This window comes from Pipistrellus kuhlii, unplaced genomic scaffold (assembly GCF_014108245.1).
Source record: "Pipistrellus kuhlii isolate mPipKuh1 unplaced genomic scaffold, mPipKuh1.p scaffold_m20_p_4, whole genome shotgun sequence".
In the NCBI taxonomy this organism is placed as follows: Eukaryota; Metazoa; Chordata; class Mammalia; order Chiroptera; family Vespertilionidae; genus Pipistrellus; species Pipistrellus kuhlii.
Window position 1 is genome coordinate 76661033 of NW_023425540.1, and position 24819 is coordinate 76685851.

A 24819-nucleotide genomic window follows, 5' to 3' on the forward strand; every position below is an offset into this window, starting at 1 on the left:
AAAAATTTCCACACAAAGGCTTGTGTATGAATGTTCATTAATAGTAGCAAAAAAATGGAACCAACCTGATTTTCATCAACAGATGAATAGATAAAGCAAATTAGAATATCTCTACACAGTGGAATATTGTCAGCAAAAAAAAGTTTAAAAAAATGATTGATATGTGCTACAATATGAATGAATCTCAAAAGCCAGGCAAAAAATATATAATTCCATATTGCATAATTTAATTTATATGAAAAGTAACCCAGTGTTTTCCTGGGGCTGGAGTTAGGAGAGATTGATCACAGAGAGCGTGAGTGAACTTTTTGGGAGGGTGGTGAAAATATTTTCTATCTTGTAAAGAGATCCTGCTATTTGCAATAACATGGCTAACTCCGGAGTACATTATGCTAAGTGAGATAAGCCTGACACAGAAATTTAAATAACTGTATGATCCCACTTGTATGTGCAATCTAAAAAAAGACAAATACCCAGAAACCAAGAGTAGAGTGGTGGTTACTAGGATCTGGGTGCTGAGGGAAATGGAAAGATATCCATCAATGGGTACAAAATTATGGTGACATAGGATGAATAAGTCTATAGATCTACACTGAGTGGCTAGATTATTATGATCTCTGAACGCATAATATTGTAATTTGGCCACTCAGTGTGTCAGTGTGTGTGTGTGTGTGTGTGTGTGTGTGTGTATACATATATAATAGGCCAGGTGCATGAATTCATGCATGGATGGGGTCTGGCCAGTCTGTTCAGGGGGAGGGGACATGGCGGTTGGCCAGCTTGTCTGCTGGTTGAACTCCTGGTCCAGGAGACAATTTGCATATTAGCCTTTTATTATATAGGCTATACACTGAGTGGCCAGATTATTATGTATCCAGAGATAATAATGATCTGGCCACTCAGTGTAAGATACAGCATGGTAACTATAGTTAATGATACTATATTGAATACTGGAAATTTGATGAACTAGTAGATGCTATCATCACAAAAAAGATAACTATGTGAGGAGAAGATGTGTTAATTAGCTTGACTGTAGTCATCATTTCACTCTGTGTATGTATATCAAATCAGCATATTGCACACCTTAAACAAATACAATGTTTATTTAAAAATAAAATAAAAATCAATAATGAAGTAGAATAGAATGTTCTCTGTCTTGAAAGTGGTGGTTGTTACATGAGTGAAGAATATATTTGCTAAAACTCATTGAAATGTACACTTAAAACAATTACCTTTTGCAGAGATCGGTTTGGCTCAATGGATAGAGCGTCGGCTTGGGGACTGAGGTGTCCCAGGTTCGATTCCGGTCAAGGGCATGTACCTTGGTTGTGGGCATATCCCCAGTAGGGGGTGTGCAAGAGGCAGCTGATCGATGACTCTCTCTCATCAATGTTTCTAACTCTCTATCTCTCTCCCTTCCTCTCTGTACAAAATCAATAAAATATATATTTTTAAAAATTACCTTTTATTATATGCAATTTACACCACAATAAAATTGAATTTTTAAAAAGAATGAGAGAGCACAACTCTGAACCCAAACCAATAAACACAACCAAAAATACTGCTACGACTTTAGAGGGGGCTGAGGCATTACTATGGGGGTGCAGTAATCAAAATTTACAGCAGGAAGCCAAGTCAGTTGTACAAAACCAGAAATGTTGGTGTTTCTTAAGGAAGAAAATTTCCCCCAAAAGAATCCTCCCCCCTCCCCTTCCCGGTGCCCCACCCCTGCCCCTGCCACCATCTCCTAGTTTGCACACAGCTGTCTTCCTGAAGCTAACATAGTGGTCTGGCTGGTGAATATTGAAAGACAGACAGTGGCTAGTTCATTCTATATGAAATCACATCTATGATGCTAACAGTAAAAACAAGTTACTTGTAAGTGCTAGATGGTAGTGGGGAGTCAGGCGGTCCTAAACTCAGAAAGTGTCAGCTAATGTGTTGTTTTGGGTCTGCATTGAGACACCAATATTCTAAGCTTTGGGATGCTACCGTGGGTCTGGAAGGCACAGGGCAATGTTCTGATGCTGGTTTTATGGATACCAATAAAGAAATCTCCGGTATATTGGACACAAATAGGCTTTCAGTTTCTATCAGATTCAAATATCTCCTTTATTCCTTCTTACAGGAATAAAAGCCCATATATACCACAGCAAACACAAATCAAATGCAATGGAAATACTCCATATTTCAGGCTGAAGAACATAAACAAGGGCTACTGTGGGTCACTCTCATGACTCATTCAGACTTCTTGCTCATTTATTTTTTCCCCTCAGTTCATTAACTCCCTCACTTATTCAGCCAATGTTCATTGTGGAGCTTCTGCATGCAGCATGTGGAAGAGACAGACAGGTTTTGACTTTAAGTCGCTCACAGTCCGTTGGTGACAGAAATTTGAACAAACAATTTTGATGCAATATGACCCTTGAGGTGAGCATTCACAAAGCTATGGGAATACAGACAGGGGTAACTCACGCGATCTAGGCAATTAGAAAAGATTTTGCACACACACGCACTCACACATATACACACTCGTACATGCACACTGGTACACACACACACACACACACACACACACACACACAGATGCCAAGGACCAGTTTGTTGGGAAATCCCTGATTCTCAATCTTACTTTCAAACAACCTTGTTGAATAAATATATCATCTGTGGATTTCTCTAAATCCATGTCAGGTTGAAAATAACAGAACAATGATTAAAGGAGGAAAATTCATCAGACTGTCTCAATTCTGGGATGAAGAGAATGGGCAACTTGATTTCCTTCATCCTAAGAAAGCACCTTCTGGGGGGAAAAAATATCACTTTGGTACAATTTATTTATTCATCTTATTTATGAACTAGGGGCTCAGTGCATGAATTAATGCACCTTCAAAAGAACTGTAGCCTGCAAAGCTGCAGGGCACAGAGGCAGGTCTCGGCTCATCCTCCATGTCCCAGCCTGGCCCCTTCTACCATGGCCCCCGGTACCCTGTCTGCTGGCACTTCTGCTCCCATTGCCATTGCTCCCACTTGCTGATTGTGCTGGCTCTGCTTGAACCCACTGATGACATGGAGTGATTAGGGCCAGCACCAGCATTGGGTACTAGTGGGACTGGCGCTGTCAGTGGGTGCAAGTGGCAACTGCTGCCCTGATCATCCCTCAGGAACAGGGGAAGGTGGAGAAGCCCTCAGGGGCAATTGGGGCCAGCAGCTGCTGCTCATACCCGCTGAGGGTGCCGAGCAATCTGGGCCAGTGCTGGATGCTGGCAGTGGGTGCGAGTGGAGGCTCTGGTGCCAGCTGTGGATGTGAGCAGGGCCGTTGCCGGCAGCAAGAACAAGTGGTGGCTGCCAGCCCAAGAGAGGGGGAGGTGGAGAAGCCCTGAGGGGCAATCAGGTCAGCAGCCCCCACTTCCACCTTCTGATGTGCCGAGTGATCAGGGCTGGCTCCAGGCACTGGCAGCGGGTGCGAGTGGGGCCGCCTTGGTCTGGCCCTGCCTTGGTCTGGCACCCCTGCTCACCTCCTCCACCATCCCACCATGGCTGATGCCCCTGCCATGTTCTGCACTCTGCAACCTCCCACTACCTGCCATGTTTGGCACTTTCCATCAGAGGTCAGTGCACATCATAGTGACCGGTTGTTCAATTGTTCTGTAGTTCAGTCTGTTTTCATATTAGGGTTTTATTTATATGGATGTGTGTGGATGTGCTTATTAGTTACCTTTATGTCATTATACAGATACATTTCCCCAAATCCTCATGATGCTTGGATTTGGTTATATCACTCTTGATTTCGATTCTTTGTTCTGGTTCTCCTTTTTCCTCTTATTTTTATTTTAAATATATTTTATTGATTTTTCACAGAGAGGAAGAGAGAGGGATAGAGAGTTAGAAACATCGATGAGAAGAAACATCAATCCACTGTCTCCTGCACAAATCCCACTGGGGATGTGCCCACAACCAAGGTACATGCCCTTGACTGGAATCGAATCTGGGACCCTTCAGTCCGCAGGCCGATGCTCTATCCACTGAGCCAAATTGGTTTCGGCGATTTTTCCTTTTATTTTTGATATACCTTTAACCTACTTGTCTTCCTAGGCAAAAAGATCAATAAGAAAAATACTCACTTGCAAATTTTGTGATGATATTCTGAAAATGCAGGTTGGTAACAGAGCATTCTGGGACTGACTGTATCATGGCATAAGTTTGTCCCCTGCCTTCCCAGCTCTCAGGTACCAGCTGTGGAACCTCACAAGTTACTAAATGTTTCTGTGCCTTAGTTTCCTCATTTGTTAACTGGGCATGATAATAATAGTGCCTGCCTTATAGGGTTCTTATGAGCCTTATACCTACGAGCTAATGTGTGTGAAACAGTATATAAGTTACAAGGTGTGTGACAAAGCATGATCCATAGTAAGCATCTGATAAAATATTATTTTGTGAATATTTTTTGTCTAAAATGTACCTATTTGAAAACAGAAGTGAGTTTGTTTCAATAAAAATCATATTTATAATAAAACAATTGGTATTTAAACATTAAAAGATTGGTAATGGCCGACACTGGTTTGGCTCAGTGGATAGAGTGTCAGCCTGCAGACTGAAAGGTCCCAGGTTCAATTCCGGTCAAGGTTACGTACCTTGGTTGCCGGCACATCCCCAGTAGGGGGTGTGCAAGAGGCAGCTGATCGATGTTTCTCTCTATCGATGTTTCTAACTCTCTATCCCTCTCTCTTCCTCTCTGTAAAAAATCAATAAAATATATTTAAAAGAAATAAATAAAAGATTGGTAATGTATTCATTAGGGAAGGCCTAAGTGACTGCAACAAATAGAACCCCCCAATTCAGTGGCTTGGTCCTGCAGGAGTAGAACTGGCAAGGCTGCTGAGTGTGGTCAGGGAGTGCGGTCAGGGAGTGTGGCCAAGGCACGGCAGGTAGTGGGCCTTCATCACTGTCACTCTTGTGGGTGGTTCGAGGTCCCGGTCATCTGCTTTTTTTCCCAGGTGCTCCATCCACTCAGGCCAGAACTTCCTGAGCAGCATCAGCATCAGCATCAGCCTCACACTGTCTGTGTGGCCCATGGCAGGCAGGGCCCAGTCTTTTGGCGCCTCTCTCTCTCTCTCTCTCTCTCTCTCTCTCTCTCTCTCTCTCTCTCTCTCTCTCTCTCTCTCTCTCTCTCTCTCTCTCTCTCTCTCTCTCTCTCATTGAAGTGGCTAGGTATGCTCCTTTAGGGCTTGAGAATTTATGCCGTAGGCAGAACCTATTCAATTTAGTTCCTTCATATCATTTCACCACTCATTTATACAAACTTGTTGGCCTTAGTCTAGAGTTTTCTTTCTTCTATCAAGGTATGCAAGCAATTATAGCGCTCACGAGCCTTGAGTGCCTTCTCATAACTGATTTCATAAACAGCTGGCAAAGAATAACTATTTAGCTCATTATGTTTTTGCACATATAACATATGCCAGGGAAGTTCTTAAATTTTTGGTGTCACTGACCACATTGGGAATCTGATGAAAGTTAGAGATCTTTTCCCCATAAAAATACCCATATGGCATATACAAAGGTTTTGTATCTGGTTGAGGAGTATTTATGGACATTTGATGTCTACTCTGGACACCTCTATGGAGAGGAGCTTGTTAGGGACATGAAACAGTGTTTTTGTTTGTTTGTTTGTTTGTGATATGTTTTTATTGATTTCAGAGAGGAAGGGAGAGTGAGAGATAGAAACATCAATGAGAGAGAATCATTGATCGGCTGCCTTCTGCATGATTGAGCCTACAACTTGGGCACGAGCCCTTGACTGGCATAGAACCAGAGACCCATCAGTCTGCAGGCCACATCCTTAGCCACTGAGCCAAACCAACTAGGGTGGAACAGTGTTTTTGAGAACAATTGAGGATCCAGCTAAAGTTAGACACCATTGACTGGTAATGTCCCCAAGATTTCAGATGACACAGTTTTCCCTGGGCACACTCTCTTGCCTGGGTGTATGGGTACAAGAAAGAAGATGGTGAGATTGTTTAGAGACCGGGATTGCAGTATTGGGGCAGTGAGAGACCATCTGTAAACGAGTGTGTATGTATTGTAGCTGTTCCTGGGAATGTGCTGGGAATAAATGAGTACCCAGAACTCCAGAGTAACCAGGGGAGGTAGAAAAGGAACTTAAGAGGGCATAAAAGGGCTTAGATACCTGGGAGGGAGGGAGAGAAGGATTGCTGGTGGCTGGAGAATATTTGGTTGGAAATGAGAAAGGGAGAGGTAAAAGCTAGGGAATGTGGTCACCGGAAGGGATTTTAGAGCAGAACTGCAGGAGTGGAGTATTTCTGTGTGGTGACAGGGCTTAGGGTGTGACCTTGTCGGGGGTGTCAGATGTCATTTATGAGCATAAAAGCTGTCCAGGATGCATGCAGAGGTGAGGGGAGAAGCCTGTAAGATGCAAGATAATCAGTTAATTTGGAAAAGGGACCTCTTTGATTTTAGAGAGAGAAAAGAAAGCTCTCTGAAGTTGAGTTTTGTCTGGAAACTTCATTAATCTGAGAACTTTCCTCCCCACTCTTTTTTTTTTTTTTTTTTTTTTTTTTTTTTTACTTTGCTTGCTGTCTCCTACTCCCCAAAAGGCACATGCTTGGGAATCAGACCTACCTGTTTAGAGCCATTTATTATTGGGGATCCTTGATCAGTGCCTCAGGCTTCCCAGTTTAGGTCCTGTGGCCTAGGGAATGTGCAAACATTATTTTTGCAGAACCTGCCATTAATTGTGCTAGCTTCCATCTGTAGAGTGGTTATGACAACTCCTAACTCAATGGGGTATTCAGTGAAATAAAGTGGAGACTGTGCCCGGCCCAGTACCTGTTATATCATAATTGCTCAATAACTCAGGCTTCTTTCTACTCAATGCCTTTTGTGCCCAGCACCTCTGGCCCCTTGTGCTTCTGACCTGGCTTTTTCATTTAACTGGTTTGTATTCACTTTCCTGTACATCATACAAAGCAAAAACCATAAAAGTGATATTGAACCCAGGTTTAGGGTTCCAAGGGATAAAAGGATGATTATGTTTTCATGTACTTTTCTATGTTAAAAATCAATGCTTAAGATAATAAATAGGCAACAAAACTTTAGTGAGATGGAAACGATGTGATGAAAACTACCAGATTCATTGCCCGATCTTTATTAGTTGGCAGCCTGGTTTCATTTTTAGGATCAAGGAATTAAATGGATCAAGGAGGGGCTTTGATTTCCAGCATTTAGAGCTCCCAGCTTTGGGGAGAGAAAGAGATCACGGAAATCCAGGAGCCGAAATATGCTTCTTATCATAATAGGCGTAGAGGGGTGTGGGTGGACAAAGAAATTGTGACTTAGAATTTTTATACGCAGGGAACCCACCCAGCCTGCTATTTTGCCCTGCCAGGTTCCCAAAGTAACGGAATCCAAGTCTCCAGGCCAGATTTTCCCTCTAGCCATTCCCGGCCACGCAGAGCGGAGCTGGGAGCCCACAGAAAGGGATGTCTTCATCGCCAACCAGGGATGGAACAAACCCGCCCGCTCAGGGAGCGCTGAGAACCGAGGGGTCCCTCCACCGCTCTCAGCAGCCAACATGACTTGACTGCCCCCCATCCCGCGCGGTGCCCACTCTCCCGGCGCCCCCACCCTTTCCGGGTGCGCGCGCAGGAGCCGGCGAGCCGGGGAGCTGTGCGCCCGGCAGCCTGCGGGCGGCGGCCCGCGGGCTCTGGCGGAGGGAGGGGGGTGTCCAGTGGCGGCGGCGGCGGCGGAGTAGCTGTTACCGCAGGGGGTCCCCTCGGCCGCGCCCCGCTGCCACCTGCGCGTCTCCCTGGACCCTCCAGCGCCGGGCCGTGGGGCCTGTCAGTGCCGCAGCGGCGGTGTCCCCGGGTCCGCCAATTAGGAGCCCGGGCGTTTGGCTCCCGGGGGCGCGGGGCGAGCGGCGCTGCCCGTTCCGGCGTGCGGAGGTGGCGCCGCGCGAGTCCCTCCCGCCGCGCCCCCCGCGACGTTTTCGCAGGGGGGGGGGAGATAGAGAACTGCTGTGACTTTTGAGGTCCGACTCCTCCTTCCGGCCATCCTCCTGACGCGCCAACCCGAGAGAGGCCAGCGTGACCGGCAGGCCCCGAAGGCTCCAGGCGTGGTGCTGGGACTTGGAACGGGTCCCGGAGCCCGCGGCTCCGTGCGCGCTGGTTCGTTTGGCGTGGGTTGGGGTGTCCCCAGGCGCAAGGGGGCGGGAAGGACTTCGCACTCTGCTCCGTTACCCACCCCTCCCACCCCCTAGTACTGTTCCCACTTTGAGAGTCATTGAGACTTGAGCCTGACTGCGGAGCCCCCCAGGAGGATGCGGGCGCCGGGCGCGCGGGCTTGCCTTCCCCCCGCCCGGCGTGATGAAGCGGGTTTGTGAGCGGAACAAAGGCACCCGCCCCGGGGGGGAGCGGGTCCGGGGCTGAAGACCGCGGGGCGCGGGCGCTACAGCCGGCTGCCTGCGGACTCGGGTGGTGGCGGTGCCGCCCGAGGAGGGGAGGCGCGCTTCTCCGGGGGCGGACCACGAACCCAGAGCCCGGCACCTGCGCGCCGTCCCCGCCCCGGCGCCGGGCAGCCCCGCCTGCTGGCCCGCTAGCCACGGAGGTCTCCTGCTGCCGCCGCCCCAGTCCCGGAGGCCCGAGTGCCAGCGACGGACCACTTGCTGGTGCGGAGGAGAGGCCCCCGATCTCCGGCCCTTCGCCGAGAAGCCCGGGCGCCTGGAAGGGGCCGCGCGCCGTGGAGTGTACGCAGGCGGATCCGGGAGCACTTCTGCACCCTCAAGGCTTCCAAGTGAGCGATTTGGCCCTCCCCCTGAGCGCCCTGCTCTCTCCACCGTCTCGGCCGCTGGAGCATCCGCTCTGTGGGGCCGGCGGGAGCGGCTGGGATTCTCGCTGTCCACCCGGAGTGTGTGGAGTGTGAGGCTCTCACGGTCCCGGTTGCCCCGCGCCTGCCTCGCCGGAGCCAGAGCCAGAAAGGGCACACGGGTCCGGGGCGAGGGCCGGTCGGGGGTGTTTGATGGCTTCACTGAGAAGAGTCAAAGTGCTGCTGGTGTTGAACTTGATAGCGGTGGCCGGCTTCGTGCTCTTCCTGGCCAAGTGCCGGCCCATCGCGGTGCGCAGCGGAGATGCCTTCCACGAGATTCGGCCGCGCGCTGAGGCGGCCAACCTGAGCGCGCACGGCGCCAGCCCCATCCAGGACGCGGTCCTGAAGCGCCTCTCGCTGCTGGAGGACATCGTCTACCGGCAGCTGAATGGTAAGGACGCGCGCCAGCGCCCACGGGGCTTCGGTAAACCCCGTGGGGGCCTTGGCTTGCGCGCGGTTTGGGGGAGCCCCACACCTCCCGGCTCCCGCGCGCTCCCTCTTCTTACCCTTTCTGCCCTGCCTTGGCCAAGAGGCCAGGGCTGCTGGAATGAATTCCCCATAAGTTTGCTTTTATTGTGGAAACGTGTCCCTACCGCTGGTTCCCGCGTTCAGGGACGTGCAGGAATCATTACCTGGCGACTGAATCCCAAGTGCAGAAACCAGTCCCGTGGCCAAGTGACTTAGAGGAAGAAAATAGTCTTACAGTTTAGCGTTTGGTGGAGTCTGACTGGGAGGGACTTTGGTGGGCTTTAATGTTTACAAAGTCAAGGCCTCAGGTCTGGAGCTAGTGTGCTTGGGTCGTAAGTTGGAGGAGGCGGGCTGCACAGCTAATAATGATACTCCTCCTCCATTTCGCAGCCCAGGGGGAGGCTGCTATTAAAGACACACCTGGCTTCGCCCAGAGAAATGCCCGGGGGCGATGTTAAAGTTCTTGGTGTTCCTGGAAACAGGTTTTTATAGTGTAAAGCGAGGTGCGCCATCCAATTACAGCAGGTCCCCCAATAACTTGAATTCGTTCAACCTCATTTCCTAAAACGTTGATGAGATGCTGAGGAAACTTAGCTCTTGCTCATATCAATTAGCTTGTGATAAAATTGGTTTCGTTATGCCAGTCTTCTTAAAGTCATAGGATCTATCCATGACGTGAAGTGATGACTTCCTGAATCTGTCCCATCTAAAATGTTCTCTTCAGTGCTTTAGGAGACGAGAGATATTTAAAGTGCTCTGGTTACATCTGGTCCAGGGACTGACAAGTCATTGTACACTAGTCAGGTTGAGAATTCCCTACTCAGGTAAGGCTTGCATACTCCAGGGCTTGCATAGCCGCTATCTGAGGCAGATCTAAGGCTGCCACCTCCCTTCCTGAGTTTCTAACACAAGTTCTCATGTTAGTTCCAGAATTAGAGATAATCACAAAGATAATGATTACAATAATTGGTAGAATTCTTGCTGTGTTCCAGATGCTGTGCAGAGATGTCATAAGTGCATTGAATGCCGTCCCCACAATCAGCTATTGAGAAAAGAAGGCTTGGAGAGTTTGACTAAGTTGCCTGGTGTCCTGTAGCTAGTCAGGGGTAAGGTCTGGAATCAGAGCCCATTGTCTGGTTGACCACAGAGCCTATGTTCTTGACAACTTCTATTTACCGTCTCTTCCTAATTATAAGCAGTTTTAAGTTTGATGACAAGAGGATTCTACGTTAGGAAGAACTGACTCCATTGTCTTCCCTGCAATTAGAGTGAGAGACCAGGCTGGCGGCAGGGAGAAGAATGACACCAGACTGTTTTCCAGTAATCCTTTCTGGGTCCTTCTGGGTGGGATGTGGGCAGATCTCTGAAAGAATGGTATTCTCTGTATCATTCAACAAGTACCCAGGGTCCTTGAACTTACCTCTGCTGTGGGAAGCTGCAGCCCTCCCAGTCCCTCACAGACATTGTGGCCTGACTCTCCATATAGCCTGCTGAGCGGTCGTGAGGAAACTCATCTCCTGAGTGTCACAAAATTACTACCCACAGCTCATTTCTGGAGGAATTAGAAGCTTATGGGGAGGGCCTTATTATTCTACCCAGATACCTGCTATAGAGGTACCCATAGAACCCAAAAGAGAGAGTGCAACATAGCCTGAGCTCCCTCACTGTCCAGCTGCATTCAAGACACAAGCTGTTTCAGTATTGGTTTTAATTAGGAAACTAAATACGATATAGTCATGCACCCATAAATATCCCAAAAGGAAGAATACAATTCCAAAAGGTATTTCCTAAATGACACCCAGGGCTCATTTAGTCTTTACCGCAACTCTAGGAGATAGGTGCTCTCTCTTCACTCCAGTTAGCTTGCTTACAGTCAGCCACCCAATCGAGCTTATAGAGCTGGGACTTGAACTCAGATACTCTGATTCCGGAATTGAGGTTCTTAGCTGTTGCACCAGTGAGTCTCAGTCTTTCCCTCTAGATGCTTTCTTGTATCTGTTCTTCCCTTCTTTCCGTGAGGCCCCACAGAGAGGGCCTGTGAAGACACATTTCGGGCCCCACCCTCAGAGTCTCTGATTCCGTAGATCTGGGGTGAGGGCCTGAGATTTTACATCTCTGACAAGCTTGTGGCCTGGCCCATGGTCCCCTGCCCTCTACTCTGCTGCCTGCATCAAGCAAAGCAAAGAGGAAAAACCATTTGTGTGCCAACACTGGGGTGGGGGTGGGGACTTCTGAGAAGCAAGAGCTTGCTTCAGATGGGCTGAGGGTCTGGCTTCTGCCATGCAAGTGACTCCGTGGGGGAGAGTAGGGGTACCCTGTGCTTGGGACTGGCTGGGTCAGGTGCCAGGAGTGGGAAGGCTGAGTTTTCTTGCCTTGCAGTCTCCGAGGAAGAGCTGGCAGGAAAGCAGGGTTGAGATCTTTTCCCGGGCAAGCCAGGAATTCAAGCTGCAACTAGGTAGATGTTATCCTCCCGCTGCAGAGTTTAATTTGTAGTGACATGAAGCCTGGAGGAGGAGAGCAGGGGAAAGTTGTGATATGGAAGGAACCCACCCCTCTCCACCCCACCCTCCAGCACTCTCTCCTCTGCCTGTGCTTGCTTTGGGTGCTGGTGTCCTGCCTGCTGAGGTGCTAGGCCTGCAGGGGCCACCTGCTGCAGTGGGAGGCTGGTGAAGGGAGGAGAGGTTTCCCGGTGCCTGAGTGATGGGGCCTGTATTGCTGTGTCCATTTGCTTTGTAGCCTGTTCCATCTGTTCCTACTGAAGGAGAAGAGGGAAACCTTGACTTTGGCATTCTTTGTTCCTCAGGATTATGGGGGGCCTGGGAGAGCCAGGCACTGGGCATATAGTAGAAACAAGGCCACTTGGGTCCAGCCCCTCGGGTACAAAGTGGGAGCTAGTATATATATATTTAATTTCTTTATTGATTTCAGAGAAAAAGAAAGAGGGAGAGAGAGATAGAAGCATCAATGATGAGAGGGAATCATTGATCGGCTGCCTCCTGCATGCCCCACACTGGGAATTGAGCCCGCAACTCGGGCATGTGCCCTTGACTGGAATCGAACCCAGGATCCCTCAATCTGCAGGCCGATGCTCTATCCACCGAGCCAAACTGGCTAGGGCAGGAGCCGGTATTTTAAAATTTTCCATATTTCTTAAACCTTTCCTGTGAACTCTTACGAAGTCCCAACAGCAGGGACTCCTGGAGGGCTCCAGGCAGTCCCGGTGCTCTCTCAAGAACAGGTTTCCTTGGGGGTTCTGACGGGGCCCCCTGGGCTGGGGCACCTGGATGACTCAGATATCCTCAGGATTTATCTCTCTGCCAAGACTCTTGGTACCAAGGTTTCGAATCCTGCCTTTTGGAAAAACAGTTACAGGTTGTAATTGTTAATGTTTTCGTTTGTCTTAATCCAGGCTGAAAAGGACATTTTAAAGTGACAGTGGAGATGTTGGTATTGGAGGAAAGAGCACACAGAGATGAATTAGTGTTTTCTCTCTAGATGCTTTCTTGTATCTGCTCTTCCATTCTTTCAATGAGGCCCCATTGTTGACCCTGACCTTTATGGCAGTACCCTCTAACCCAGAGCCCTGCCTCTGGTCTCTCACCCCTCTCTTTCCTGAGCATGCGTAGTTCCAGCTATCCGAGTGGAAAGCACCACCTCCTAAAGGTCCCACACCTTCCAGGGGTTCTCTGTTTCCTGAGGGGTCATGGTCAGGCCTGGAGGCTGACAGCCAGGACCTGCCACAGCCTGCTCCAGTCCCCATCTCCCACGTTCCCACCCTTGCTTCAGTGTCCTCTGCCTCTTTGAGCCAGACTGATCCACTTGCTGCAATACCTCTCATTTGCCTTCAGATTATAGCCTCCACATTTCAGCCCCAGTCTTTGAGAAGGGCTAGGTATCCTGGTTGTCTCTCCCTGCCCCTTTCTACATTCCTTCTTTAAAGCTTGGCTCAAGGTCATGAGCCGTGGGTGGGGAACTTGTGCCAGGACACAAGGTCTGAGCTCTTCCTGCTCCAAGTTGGCTGAGGCTCAGCTATCAGTGACCTTTGTACCATAGTTTGGATTTTTTGATACCACCTCTATCCCACATAAACTCATGTGGGATCCTCATTGCTTTCTCTCTTTACCTGTATGTGGTGGCCTTAGAGTCCACCTCTTGGTGGCATACAAAATGATCCTTAGTCCCTGAATGACTGCACTGGCTCTGTCTTGATGTCTCTGTGCATTGGGCCATCATGCTAACCCATTGAGATTTTGGAGCTTATCTATTACAGCAGCTAGTGCTAATTACCCTGCTTTGATTAGGTACTGTTAGAACACTTGATTCCCTAAGTGACAGGCCACACTATCTACTGTAGGTGCCTGTCCTTAATTTATAGGATCAGCAAATGCCATTGCACCTTGACCATAATGTCAAGGTTTATTGGTTGATTGATTGGATGTGAGCTAGTTTTAGGAGATAATTGATAGCCACAAAGGAAATAACCTCAATGCTACAAAGGCTGAGTTGGGTTGGGTAGATATGGTGAGGGGAAGGGGGTGGGAAGACTTAGATGGAAAAACTGAGTGTGAGGAGCCATCTTGCCTGTATCATCTTGCTTGCCTATACCATCTTGTCTGCCTGTACCATCTTGAGGCTGCTCTGGTCCTTAACTTTCTTGTCTGAAGGGCACCCAGTCCTTCTGAGGAGCTTGGAAGTGATGGAGTCAGCCAGGTTAGGGAGCAGCATGTTTTAGTATGTTTTCTTTGAATATGTAATTTTATAACATGAATATTGTTTTATGTTCCCTTTTCTGTAGAGTAAAATTCCTATTGTAAAAAATTTGGAAAACCAGAATAAATTCATACAGAATGTGTGAAACTGTTTTTTAAATGGCAACATGGTGGTTTTGTAGCTGCCTTAGGAAAATGGACCCAGGGACAGGCAGGTTTCTCGTTAGATTCCTGTGTAACTCTGTACATGACTTCCTCGGAGGAAGTTATTTGTTTCTCTCATTTTAGAGCCAGGGAAGGTGAGAAATTGATAGGATGTGACTTAGCTTGGATGACCAGCCAGTGAAGGGCAGAGCTAAGATTCTTCAATCCCCCTCTCCTTGTCCCCAATCCAGCACCTCCTGAGGAGTCAGGGGAAGACAGTGGAGGGGTGTGGTGTTTCCCTGGCCCCACATAAGCAAGCCCCGAGCTCTGGCTGGTGACCCTGTCCCTCACCAGAGCCCCTGTGCAATGAATTGGAAAGACACATGTCACTACTTGGTTCAGTAAGCCTAGGGCAGCTCTGTCGTAAGTGGAAATTCAATCGATTCAGGTTAGGTTCCAAATTTAGATTTCAGAAGGATATTGAATAGAAGCAGAGTTGCTTGAAGAAATTGAAAATCTTTGTCGGAATGGAGAAAAGTCAGAATTACCTGTCCTACTCCTGCCCCCAAGCCACATAGGCAGACAAGGCCGGAGTCTGAGCTGCAGAAAACCAAGATGTCCCCAGATAACCAGGTGCAGCCCACCCAGCCGGATACATAAGCCAAACCCTCCAGACAGGGAAAGTGAGTTGGTGCAGAGAGACAGTGATAGAGATTTACTGGACAGGCATCCAGGGTGGGGTCAGAGAGAGAGGGACGGTGTTTGAAAGCATCTGTTCATGAGACCAGAGTTGACCCACAGCTGTTTCTGCTTTCCTGCCAGGATATAGATGTGGTCCTATAGACACTACCCAGCTGGATGATGCCAGCATTTCCTATAAGAAGGAAGTAACGGAGGCCCAGAGGGCCATGGTGGTATGAAAATCCATCACTGCAATGAGCATCAGCAGGAAACCAGGGCAGTGCCTGCCTCCACGGTCTGCCTGCAGGCCCCCACAGGGCTCTGTGGCAGCCTGTGGCCCAGGTGTGGGGCCTGGGCTCTGGAGGGAGGCTCTCTTCATTTACCATCGACAGACGGATAGTGTCTGGTGGAAGCAAGTCCCTCCCAGAGAGAAGGGGAATGCAATTTTTGGAAAGCCCTCAGATGCAGGCACATCTGGATTGGCCAGTATGTGTGCTGCAGGTGCCCTCCCCAGGGGGTCGGAGTGGGGGTGGGCAGCTGCTGCCTGCCCAGCCCATGGGTATCCAGGAGAGGCCGCCAGTGCCATTCTCCAGGAGGAAATCCAACCCCCTGACCTTTGGTGTTGCCAAATTGGGAGTGTCCTTTGTGGACAGGAAGAAGGCTCTGTAATTGGAGCTAACAGTGACAAGGGGGAGAAGGGGTGTGGGCACAGCGAGGCCCATATCAAATGGAGGGAGGACCTAAGATTAGACAGTCCTTAAGAATAAAATATTAGAAGGAAGGTTGTTGGGCACCAGGCAGACTGGGTTTGAATTCTGTTGTAACCTTGGGCGGATCACTTCACTTCTCCACTGCGCAGTGGGGTTGTTCTAAGTCAGGATGGATCGGGATCCAAAATGACCAGCAAGAGGCATAGGGCCAGATGCCTAGCAGCTGGGAGAATGCCAACTGCTTGAAGGTAGGGACCTTGCGTGCCTGCTCCCTGTCACAGTCCTGATGCTGAGAACTGCTTTGGCTCATAGTAGTTGCTTAGCAAATCTTCCTGGAATGAATGCGTGAAAGCTAGCACTGCATTGTGGCAGAGTGTGGCCATTGCCACCTGGGATAGAAATCTCGAGAGGTAGGAGGAGGCCCTTTCCCTTTGACTTGCTTAGACTCTGAATTAACTTAGGACCCTTCTCTCTTTGTGTGTGTGTTGAGGCTGAGCTCTCTTTCTTTCTCCTTTCGAATCCCTACAACCCCTAACACACCTTTTCCACTTAGTAATGATGATGCCTTCGGGTGATCACTTTTGAGGCCTAAGAGAAGAAATGACAGCCTATATATGTCAAGTCCCGTTACAGAGTATGTGGGTCCTTCACACCTGTTAGCGAGCCCTGCTCCACTGTGAGGTGTGGGCTGGAATTACAGAGAGGTGCAGACTTTATGCCCAACTAGACACTTGTGGTCTAGTTGGAAAGATAGGTTTGTAGGATATACTAGGTCCCAGAAGAATATTAGAATGAATATGGAAGGGTGAGGCTTGAACTTGTACACAGTAGGTGCTTAACCAATGAGTGTTGAACAGGAGAACTCAGCAGTTTTGACACATGAATCATAGGAGACAAGTAATGAGGCCATCTTGGACCTGATGTTGGGGTTCAGTGTATGTGGACAGGTAGGACAGTGGTTAGAACATAGGAGTGGGTATAAAGTGTTGGCGTCACTGGCCCAGCTGAGCCTCTGGTTCAGGACCTTCAGTGAATCCAGGTGCATCTCACTTCAGAGCTCCTTCCTTGGCCGCCACATCCCTAGCTAAGATAACTGCTCCCTTTGGAAAATCTGAATCAGCCCTCAGGAACTCTGACCTGAGTGCTCCCCTCCAGCTTGCCAGCCCCGCCCCCAACTTCATGAAGGCACCCAGCCCCCCAGCCACACCCTTTCTCTAGCTCCAGCGGCTCCATCCTTCCATGTTAGCCTGGACAGCCCGTCCCATGGTGAGCCTGGCAGGAGTTTCCTTGCCAGCTCCTTCACGGTCCTCACCTCTGCGTCCTCTCCTCCACCCACACAGTGATGCTCTGATGAGCTGAGGAAAATGGGTCCAGGGACAGGCAGGTTTCTTGTTAGCTTTCTGTGTAACTCTGCACATGACTTTTGGCCTCCTATCGTTCTCTGAGGAAGTTATTCCAGAGGAAGGCCCACCTCATGGCAGGGGTTGGCGCCTGGACGATGCAGGCTCTGCAGACTTAGCAGAGCCCGGCTAGTCCAGCACTTGATGATGTGTCACTTTCTGCCCCCATCCCCTTCCCACCCAAAGAGAAGTGGGAAGGCGGGAGGGTTCTGTGGGAGGCCCTGGTGAGGAGAGCAGAGCCATTCTCTCTCCAAACCAAGCTTTGTCCCAGCAATGGCTGCTGCAGCCACCATATGGGTCTGCCTCTGAGGCTACTGTCAGGCATCTGGGTCCTTCTGCCCTTTCTGGTTTCATCCCTCATGTCATGTTGCAGGGCAGGACCTGCCTCCTCAGCAGCTGCTGAGGGGTCAGAAGATGGAATTCAGAAGTTCAGGGGACCCAGCTCCCATGGGTTAGCCTTTGACCAAGGGTAATAGCTACAAAAGAGCAGATAAATTGTCATTCTCCCCTCTCCCTCCCAAACAGGAGACCCGGGACCCTCTCCCTCTCCCCTCCTCCCTCTCCCCCTTTCCTCCCTCATTTCCTCTGTTGCTCCCTTTCTTTCTCCCTCCTTTCCTGATGCCTGTAATACTTTTAGAAAAAAAATGCAGGACTCACTTGGTTGAAAGACCATCCTCTGCCTTCATTATTGCTCCTCACAGGTCTTTAGACTGTTCTGACATGTGGATGACAATCGGCTTAGCCACTGATAGAGAAGTTTTTGCTTTTAATAATGTTCCTGTCATGGCTGAGCCTCAGCCTTGCATGCATGAGTAATAAACCTCTGCCGTAATTACAGGCAGCATCCAGACACCGGCACATGAGCGAGCTGACAGTTAATAGGGAGCAGGGTTCCACAAGGGCCTCCTTCCATCCCGGTCTCAGATACAATGGCTAATTGTGTGATTAGTGTTCACCGAGGGGTGCGTAATGGTTATGCATGGCTTGTTAGGCGCTGTCCCTTCCTGGTTGAAAAAGTACTAACTACTACATGGTCAGGAAACCGAAGTTCCAGTTCTACTCTGTTTCTGACCAAAGCTCATGCATGTAAAAATGAGAGATACATGACTTCAGGGTCCGTTAACTTTCAGATTATGAATAATATGCCTCTACCCGTCTTATTAAAACCTCATGCATTCTCCAAGGACCCTATTCTGAAGCCCTTTATTCCCCAAAACCTCCCCTGGCCACCTTGTCAGAATTAATTGTTCCTTCTCTGAACTTTAGACTGAACTTCGCATGGGTCTCCTTTTAGCCTTTGTTGATCTGTGCCTTGCATTAACACAAATTGTTTACATAGTAGGACCCAATAGTTTTCAAGAGAGTAGATTTTTTCATTTTTTAAAAAATCCCTCTATAGGTCATTTAGGGATTAATTCACAAGCAGGTAACTTTTTCTCACTTAACAAGCCCAGAAGTAGTGGTAGGATTGACCCAGAGTCATGAGGTCATTATGATGACATTATAATATCATTTCTCTTGAACTGTTCTTCATGGTTACAAGAAGGCTGCTATAGTCCCAGTCATTGCATCCTTACACAGCACAGGAATTATTACTGGTATACCACTGGCCATATTTCCTCCTATTGTTTAATCAGGAAAGAAAATCTTTTCCAAAAGTGTCCCTGGATGGGCTTCCATGTGTTGAGAAAACAGTCATCATCTGACCAACCTTCAAGAAAATAGCTGCTTTCCAGAGAAATTAAGTGTGGTGGAGGCAAAAGAGAAGAGAAGAAATAGTATTTGCATTGGGAAATGTACATCTTCTCTACACCCCCATTACATTTTTAATGAATATTAAAATGAAGCAAGATTCTGCTACAAGGAATTGAATTAACAAGGATATTCAATCCCTTGGGCATTCTGGTTAAGTTGGATTTGACTTGAAGACATCTCATAGAGTGGAACTGCCATGAATCTAACCATGTTTTGTCAATGATACACGCACATTCGTTACATCTCTGAAGTTGAGATCCATTTTATGATCAATGGTGTGTCATATTTTAGTTAGTAGCATTTTTCCCTTTATGGGTACATAAAAATGGTACAACATACAGTGGTAGGCATTACAGATTCAATGAAATACAATGCATGATATTTGTACACATACATGTATACCATGGTTTATTATTCATAGTGTTTGTATTGAGCAAGTGTTTCATGGTCCTTAATTCTACATGAGACCTACTTATACTATTCTACCCATTTTATACCATAAAAAAGCCTTGTTCTCTACCTTCAAGGAAGTTCAAACTAAACAACCCCATGTCTGTGGCACAGATCAAGTGGTGAACAGCATGAGAAGAAGGGTGCCAAGGGGCTTACCCTCTGAACACAAAGGAACCACTCTGGCCATCTGCGTTAGCTATGTGTTGATATGAGGAAGCTGAAACTGAGCAATAAATAAGGTGTCCAGAGACATGGTTGGATAATCACAATGACTGTTGCCTGACAATAAGCTTTTATTTATTTAAATGCAAGTGCCTGCCGTTAAGCTTCAGCTTGCCCAGGCATCCATTTCAGAGACATCCATCATGAATAAACATATTGACAACTACACGACTAGATAAAGAGCCAGGCAGCCCCCCCACCCACCCCCTCTTCAAGTTCCTCTTTTGGAAAGCTCTAGGTGACAGATAACTGACTTCCTGAGTGACCCTGCTTTTCCTTTCTTGCACTGTAATTCCCAATTTTATGTTTTAAACTCACCAATCGAGAATGAATTTACAGAACCCTGGGCACCTCAGCCTTGATCCCAATAAAGACAGAGCCCCAGGCCTGCTCTCTTGCCTCCCTATCTGACCTTGCTGTGTGGCCTGGGGTGTGTACCCTTCAGGACTTGTGAGTAATGACCTTGGTTTTTCAAAGTTCCCTTCTTGTACTCATAATAAGAACTCTAGCCAAAACCGGTTTGGCTCAGTGGATAGAGCTTCGGCCTGCCAGGTTCGATTCCGGTCAAGGGCATGCACCTTGGTTGCGGGCACATCCCCAATACAGGTGTGCAAGAGGCAACTGATTGATGATTCTCTCTCATTGATGTTTCTAACTCTCTATCCATCTCTCTTCCTCTCTGTAAAAAAAAAAATCAATAAAAAAAAATCAATAAAATATATTAAAAAAAAAAAAAAAAAAAAAAGAACTCTAATGGCCAGTCCAGCCTCAGCATTGGCTTTGATCAAGGAAATGTCTGTGGGGGCTGCAGCTGGTAGGAGGGGCTCAGCGAGAGCTCCTAGGTGCTTCTGGCTGATAACATCACTATCCTTAGACTGACACTGACCCAAAACAGGCACCCACCAGCTGCCTCTCTGGGTCTTCCTTTGTGAAGCTGACTGCTGGGAGAGGGCCTCAGTCCTGACCAGCATCAGCAGCTGGTCTGGGATTTGGAGAGGGGCACGCATGGGGATGCAGTGACAGGATGGTGGCAGGGAACCTCCCTTTCCTCATACTCAGCAGTTACTAGTGTGTAAAGTTGTAAAGCTGTTCATTCTGGGCCTCTATATTATGCTGTGTGAGTTTTAAATCCAGCCCATAATTAGAACAAAATATGAGAAAAGTGAAATTGATATTAAGTTAATTAAAAGGCTTTGCTTATATTTACAAGGAAATTAGCACAACAGGAGTGGCTGACAAGAGCACATTGTTAATTTCTTCTTCATCTGGGCAACTCTCAGGAGGCCTCAGGCAAGCTTTGTTCTTGGCTTCAGCCCTGTGCCCTCCCTACAATCAGATATGCGTTGTTTTGGTATCATGCAAGCTTTAATTGGGTATGATCCAGTATAAGCTTGTAATGGTCATATTTTCAATGGATACCAAGCCTTACAAAGGAACCACACCATCCACCTGAGGTTTCGAGTCGAGAAGTGTGTGTAGGGGGCTTCAAGGATTATATCCACATATAGCTAATGTAGATGGCCAGTGTGGTTCCTTTGTTGTTCACAGGGTAACCCCTTTGCCACCCTTTCCCTCATGCTGTTCACCATTCTGATCTGTGCCACAGACCCAGGGTTGATTGTGTTCTGTAGAAATTTAGTTTGAACTCCCTTGAAGGTGGAGGACAAGGCCTTTTTATGGTATCGTTTATACCAGATCAGATTCTGGATTAGGGAGGCTGACAGGCAGTATAGAGCTACCCTTGTCTCTAGTTGGGGTGGCAGAGGCAACACGGTATTCACCGTGGACTTTTCCTCTTTGACACAGAGATAATCTGTAGTCTGCCCCATAGTTAGGTGTGGCTATGAGATATGTCTAACTTCCGGGCAGTGGAAGATGGGTGAAGTAATGTTTGCCATGGTCAGGCTTGGCCACATAAACCTCTGTGGGGTCCTCCATACATTTGCCTTTGCCTTTGCCTTTACCTTTACCTTTACCTTTACCTTTACCTTTACCTTTACCTTTACCTTTACCTTTCTGTAATGGTCTTAGAGTCTACCACTCGGTGGCATACAAAATGATCCTTAGTCTCTGAATGACTGTATGGAGCAGAGTACTGCCCTTCTTAGCTCTGTCTTGATGTCTCTTTGCATTAAAAGATGAAATAGAGAGGGGCTGGAGACCGGGACGCCAGGACACAGGCTTTATTGAAGAGAAGAGTGCCACTGCCGGCTGCTTCCAGAGAGAGAGAGCAGAAGAGAGCAGAAAAGAGCCAGGGCCAGGGTACAAGCACTTTTAAAGGGGAGGATAAGAGATGGGGCTTAGGGCACTCAGCACACACTGATTGGTGGTTTCATGTAAGACCTATGATTAGGGACCTAGGGACTTAGGAATCGGGGGCTTAGGGTATTTGGCAAGTGCTGATTGGTGGTTCAGTGCTCAGGAATGTCTGGCTGCAGGTGGAGTTTACGTCTGTCCATCAATTGGAGGAAGGGAGGATCTATCATGCATGATTAGACCATCATGCTAAGCCATTGAGATCTTGGAGCTCATCTGTTATGGCAGCTAGTGTTAATTATCCTGACTAATTTGATGAGGCAGGGTTAGAACACTTGTCTACCCAAGTAACAGGCCTGTCTATCTACTGTAGGCTTCTGTCCTTGATTAAGATGATCAGCAGATAATGAGTGAATGGAACAATAATTGAGGTTGGGTAAGGTAGATTGAAAGCCTGCTGGTTCCAGACCAGCTTTTCTATCTGCTCTACTGTTGGCTTTAAGAAAATAGTCTTAGGTCCCAGTATTCCATTGTTCTATTTACAGAATGATGGAATGCTTGTAATCATATCCTATTTATGCTCCATGTTGGAGGTGAGAGTTAAGTATTGAAACATAGCTAAGTTGTTTGCAATTATAAACCACTAAATAATATATGCATTGCTTTTACTACATCTTCTGCTGATGGGAATGGCATTTTTCAAGATGAGACAAACCGAAAAGGTTAGTTTAAGAATTAGCAATTAAAAAAAAAAATCATGATCTTTGCTGCCGCTGCATTTTAAATCATGCAAACATTTATGTTTGTGCCAAAGTCGCACAGTTTCCTTTAGAGCAATTACTGAAATGCATTCGCAAGATAAAAATGTAGTTCGGGTAGAATATTTAAGAGCTCTTTAATGATGTTAAAACTTTGCTAATTTGCCAAGTTGTTTTAAAATCCACTTCAGTCTTGCTTCCTGCCTCCCCTTCTTCCAGCGGCTGAACTGATTCCAAGAGATTTGAAGATAGGGGCTTAGAATGCTATTAAAACACACACACATCTTATGAAATAACTTTTCAAGAGCTCCCCTCTCCCCCCTTCATTAGCTGAAGGTGAACACTCAGGAAGATATAAGAATCCTTGGGCTGCGATTACTTGAACAGAGCAGTTTGGGAGAAAACAAAAGCTAAACAGCAGGTACTAATGAGTGGTTTGGATGAAACACTTGTCTGTTGCTACTCTCCAGTAGCCTTTACATATAGACCTTTGGGGAGAGTAGGCTGCTCTCAATTCTTCTACTCGTCCTCCTCACTCAGATCTCCCTTTGGCATCACTGCAGCCAGTGAAAGACTTGCAGCCGCTCCAGCACCACTACTCTGTGGGTGCTCCAGCTCCCTCTGCAGGGCTCTGAGAACCCCAGGCTGCTGGGGATCCGGATCTGTCCTTCCTCTTCTCCACAAGAAAGGACCAGTGTTAATGGTGCATGTTTTCATTAGATTGTATGTTCATGGGTATCTCTCAGGGATGGTTGGGTTGAAAGCATAATCTTCGTTAGAGAAAGTTCCATAGCATTGAGTTCCAGACAAGAGCCAGAGACTGCAGCCCTGGTCTGCTGCCAGAAAGATCCCCCTAACCAGCTGACCTCCAGGGAGCGCGAAACAGTGGCCTGAGGGTGGCCTTTCACACTAGAGACAGGGAATCTCAAACTTCCTTTGGCTAGTACTTAAAGCTAAGCCAAAGCTTGGATTTGGGGCAACTCGCATAACATTGCTGAACTCCCGTTTATCCATCTGAGAGACATCAGCTGCTCTTATGAATATGATAAAGACTGTGCAAGATGATATTTTAGAATACTTTGAAGTGTGCCTGTAAATAATAAGAGAATGCTGATAAATGGTTTTATTAACACCTAGCAGTGGTAGACAGAATCATTACTGCTCCTTGGAGCAAGACCTTTAATCCCCCTGCCCACCCCTCCAAGGACTCAGTTTTCTCCCTGGTGAAAGCTAGACAAGATCTAAAGCATTTTCAACTTCCGTAATTTTATAGATCAGATAGGTAGAGTTGACGATTGAAAGAGTGTCTTTTCCTATCAATAATGGCTGGCCCAGACTGGTCAGATTTGGATCTTTTGGCAGCAATAAAAAGTTCAGTCTAAAGGAATGAGAAATGATTTTCCTGGGTGTAGTGGTTTAAAAAATGTATCTGTAAATTTTTTGACACTATTCCCAGCAAAAGGTAGAGTTTAATTCCCCATAGATTATTATTATTATTTTTTAAAATATATTTTATTGATTTTTTACAGGGAGGAAGGGAGAGAGATAGAGAGTTAGAAATGTCGATGAGAGAGAAACATCGACCAGCTGCCTCTTGCATACCCGCAAGCAATGTACATGCCCCTGACCGGAATCGAACCTGGGGCCTTTCAGTCCGCAGACCAACGCTCTACCACTGAGCCAAACCGGTTTCGGCAAATTCCCCATAGATTATTATGGGATGGCCTTAATGACTTGCTTCTGGTGGATAGAATTCAATGGAAACCATGTTGCCTGACTTCCCAGAGGCTGGGTCATGAGCTTCAGTCCTCCCCACCCACCACTGTCCTGGAGCCTCTTCAGCTGGTGCCAAGAGCAGAGAGGAGCTGCCCCCACCCCACGCCCTGCCCAAATTGCAGGTTCATGAGCTAAAGAAATGCAGTTGTTCTTTAAGCCACTAACCTTTGGGGTGGTTTGTTATATAGGAGTAAGTTACTGGAATACTAGGCCGGTATCCCCGTGTTTATTAATAAGGCGGTGGTTTTCCTCCTAATCATAAAAAATGGGTTCCTGATTATAATGATGATGATAACAGTGCTAATAGTAATAAATATAACAATACTAAGTAAACGTTTATTGTGCACTTCCTTAAAGTACCCAGCACTATGCTAAAAAGACTTTATATGGGTGTAAAAGTGAGCAATGAATATTTTTTTTCCCAAGTCTTGGGTTTATACACCACAGATAGGCTATGGGTAATAGCCTAACTATTGAAGAGGGGTTTAGGTTGGCCAAGGACTTAAGATGTCTTTTAACTGAGTGTCTGCCTTGGCCTGGACCCCTGTGCACTGCTCTGTGTGTAGGTGGGAGAAAGAAGGGTGGCTGGTCTGTGATAGCTCCCTCCCAA

At 47.4% G+C, this 24819-nt stretch overlaps 1 protein-coding gene across 1 annotated transcript in view; it reads left to right on the forward strand.

Moving 5' to 3' along the window:
* Positions 1-9022: 9022 nt before the first annotated feature.
* The window catches only part of GALNT17 (polypeptide N-acetylgalactosaminyltransferase 17), a 392529-nt gene continuing 376732 nt past the window's right edge, over positions 9023-24819 (forward strand). Inside the window, exon 1 of the mRNA XM_036409104.2 lies at positions 9023-9268. Coding sequence (XP_036264997.1) covers positions 9031-9268 — 238 coding nt within the window. The 5' untranslated portion in view covers positions 9023-9030. The remainder of the gene's footprint in view (positions 9269-24819) is intronic.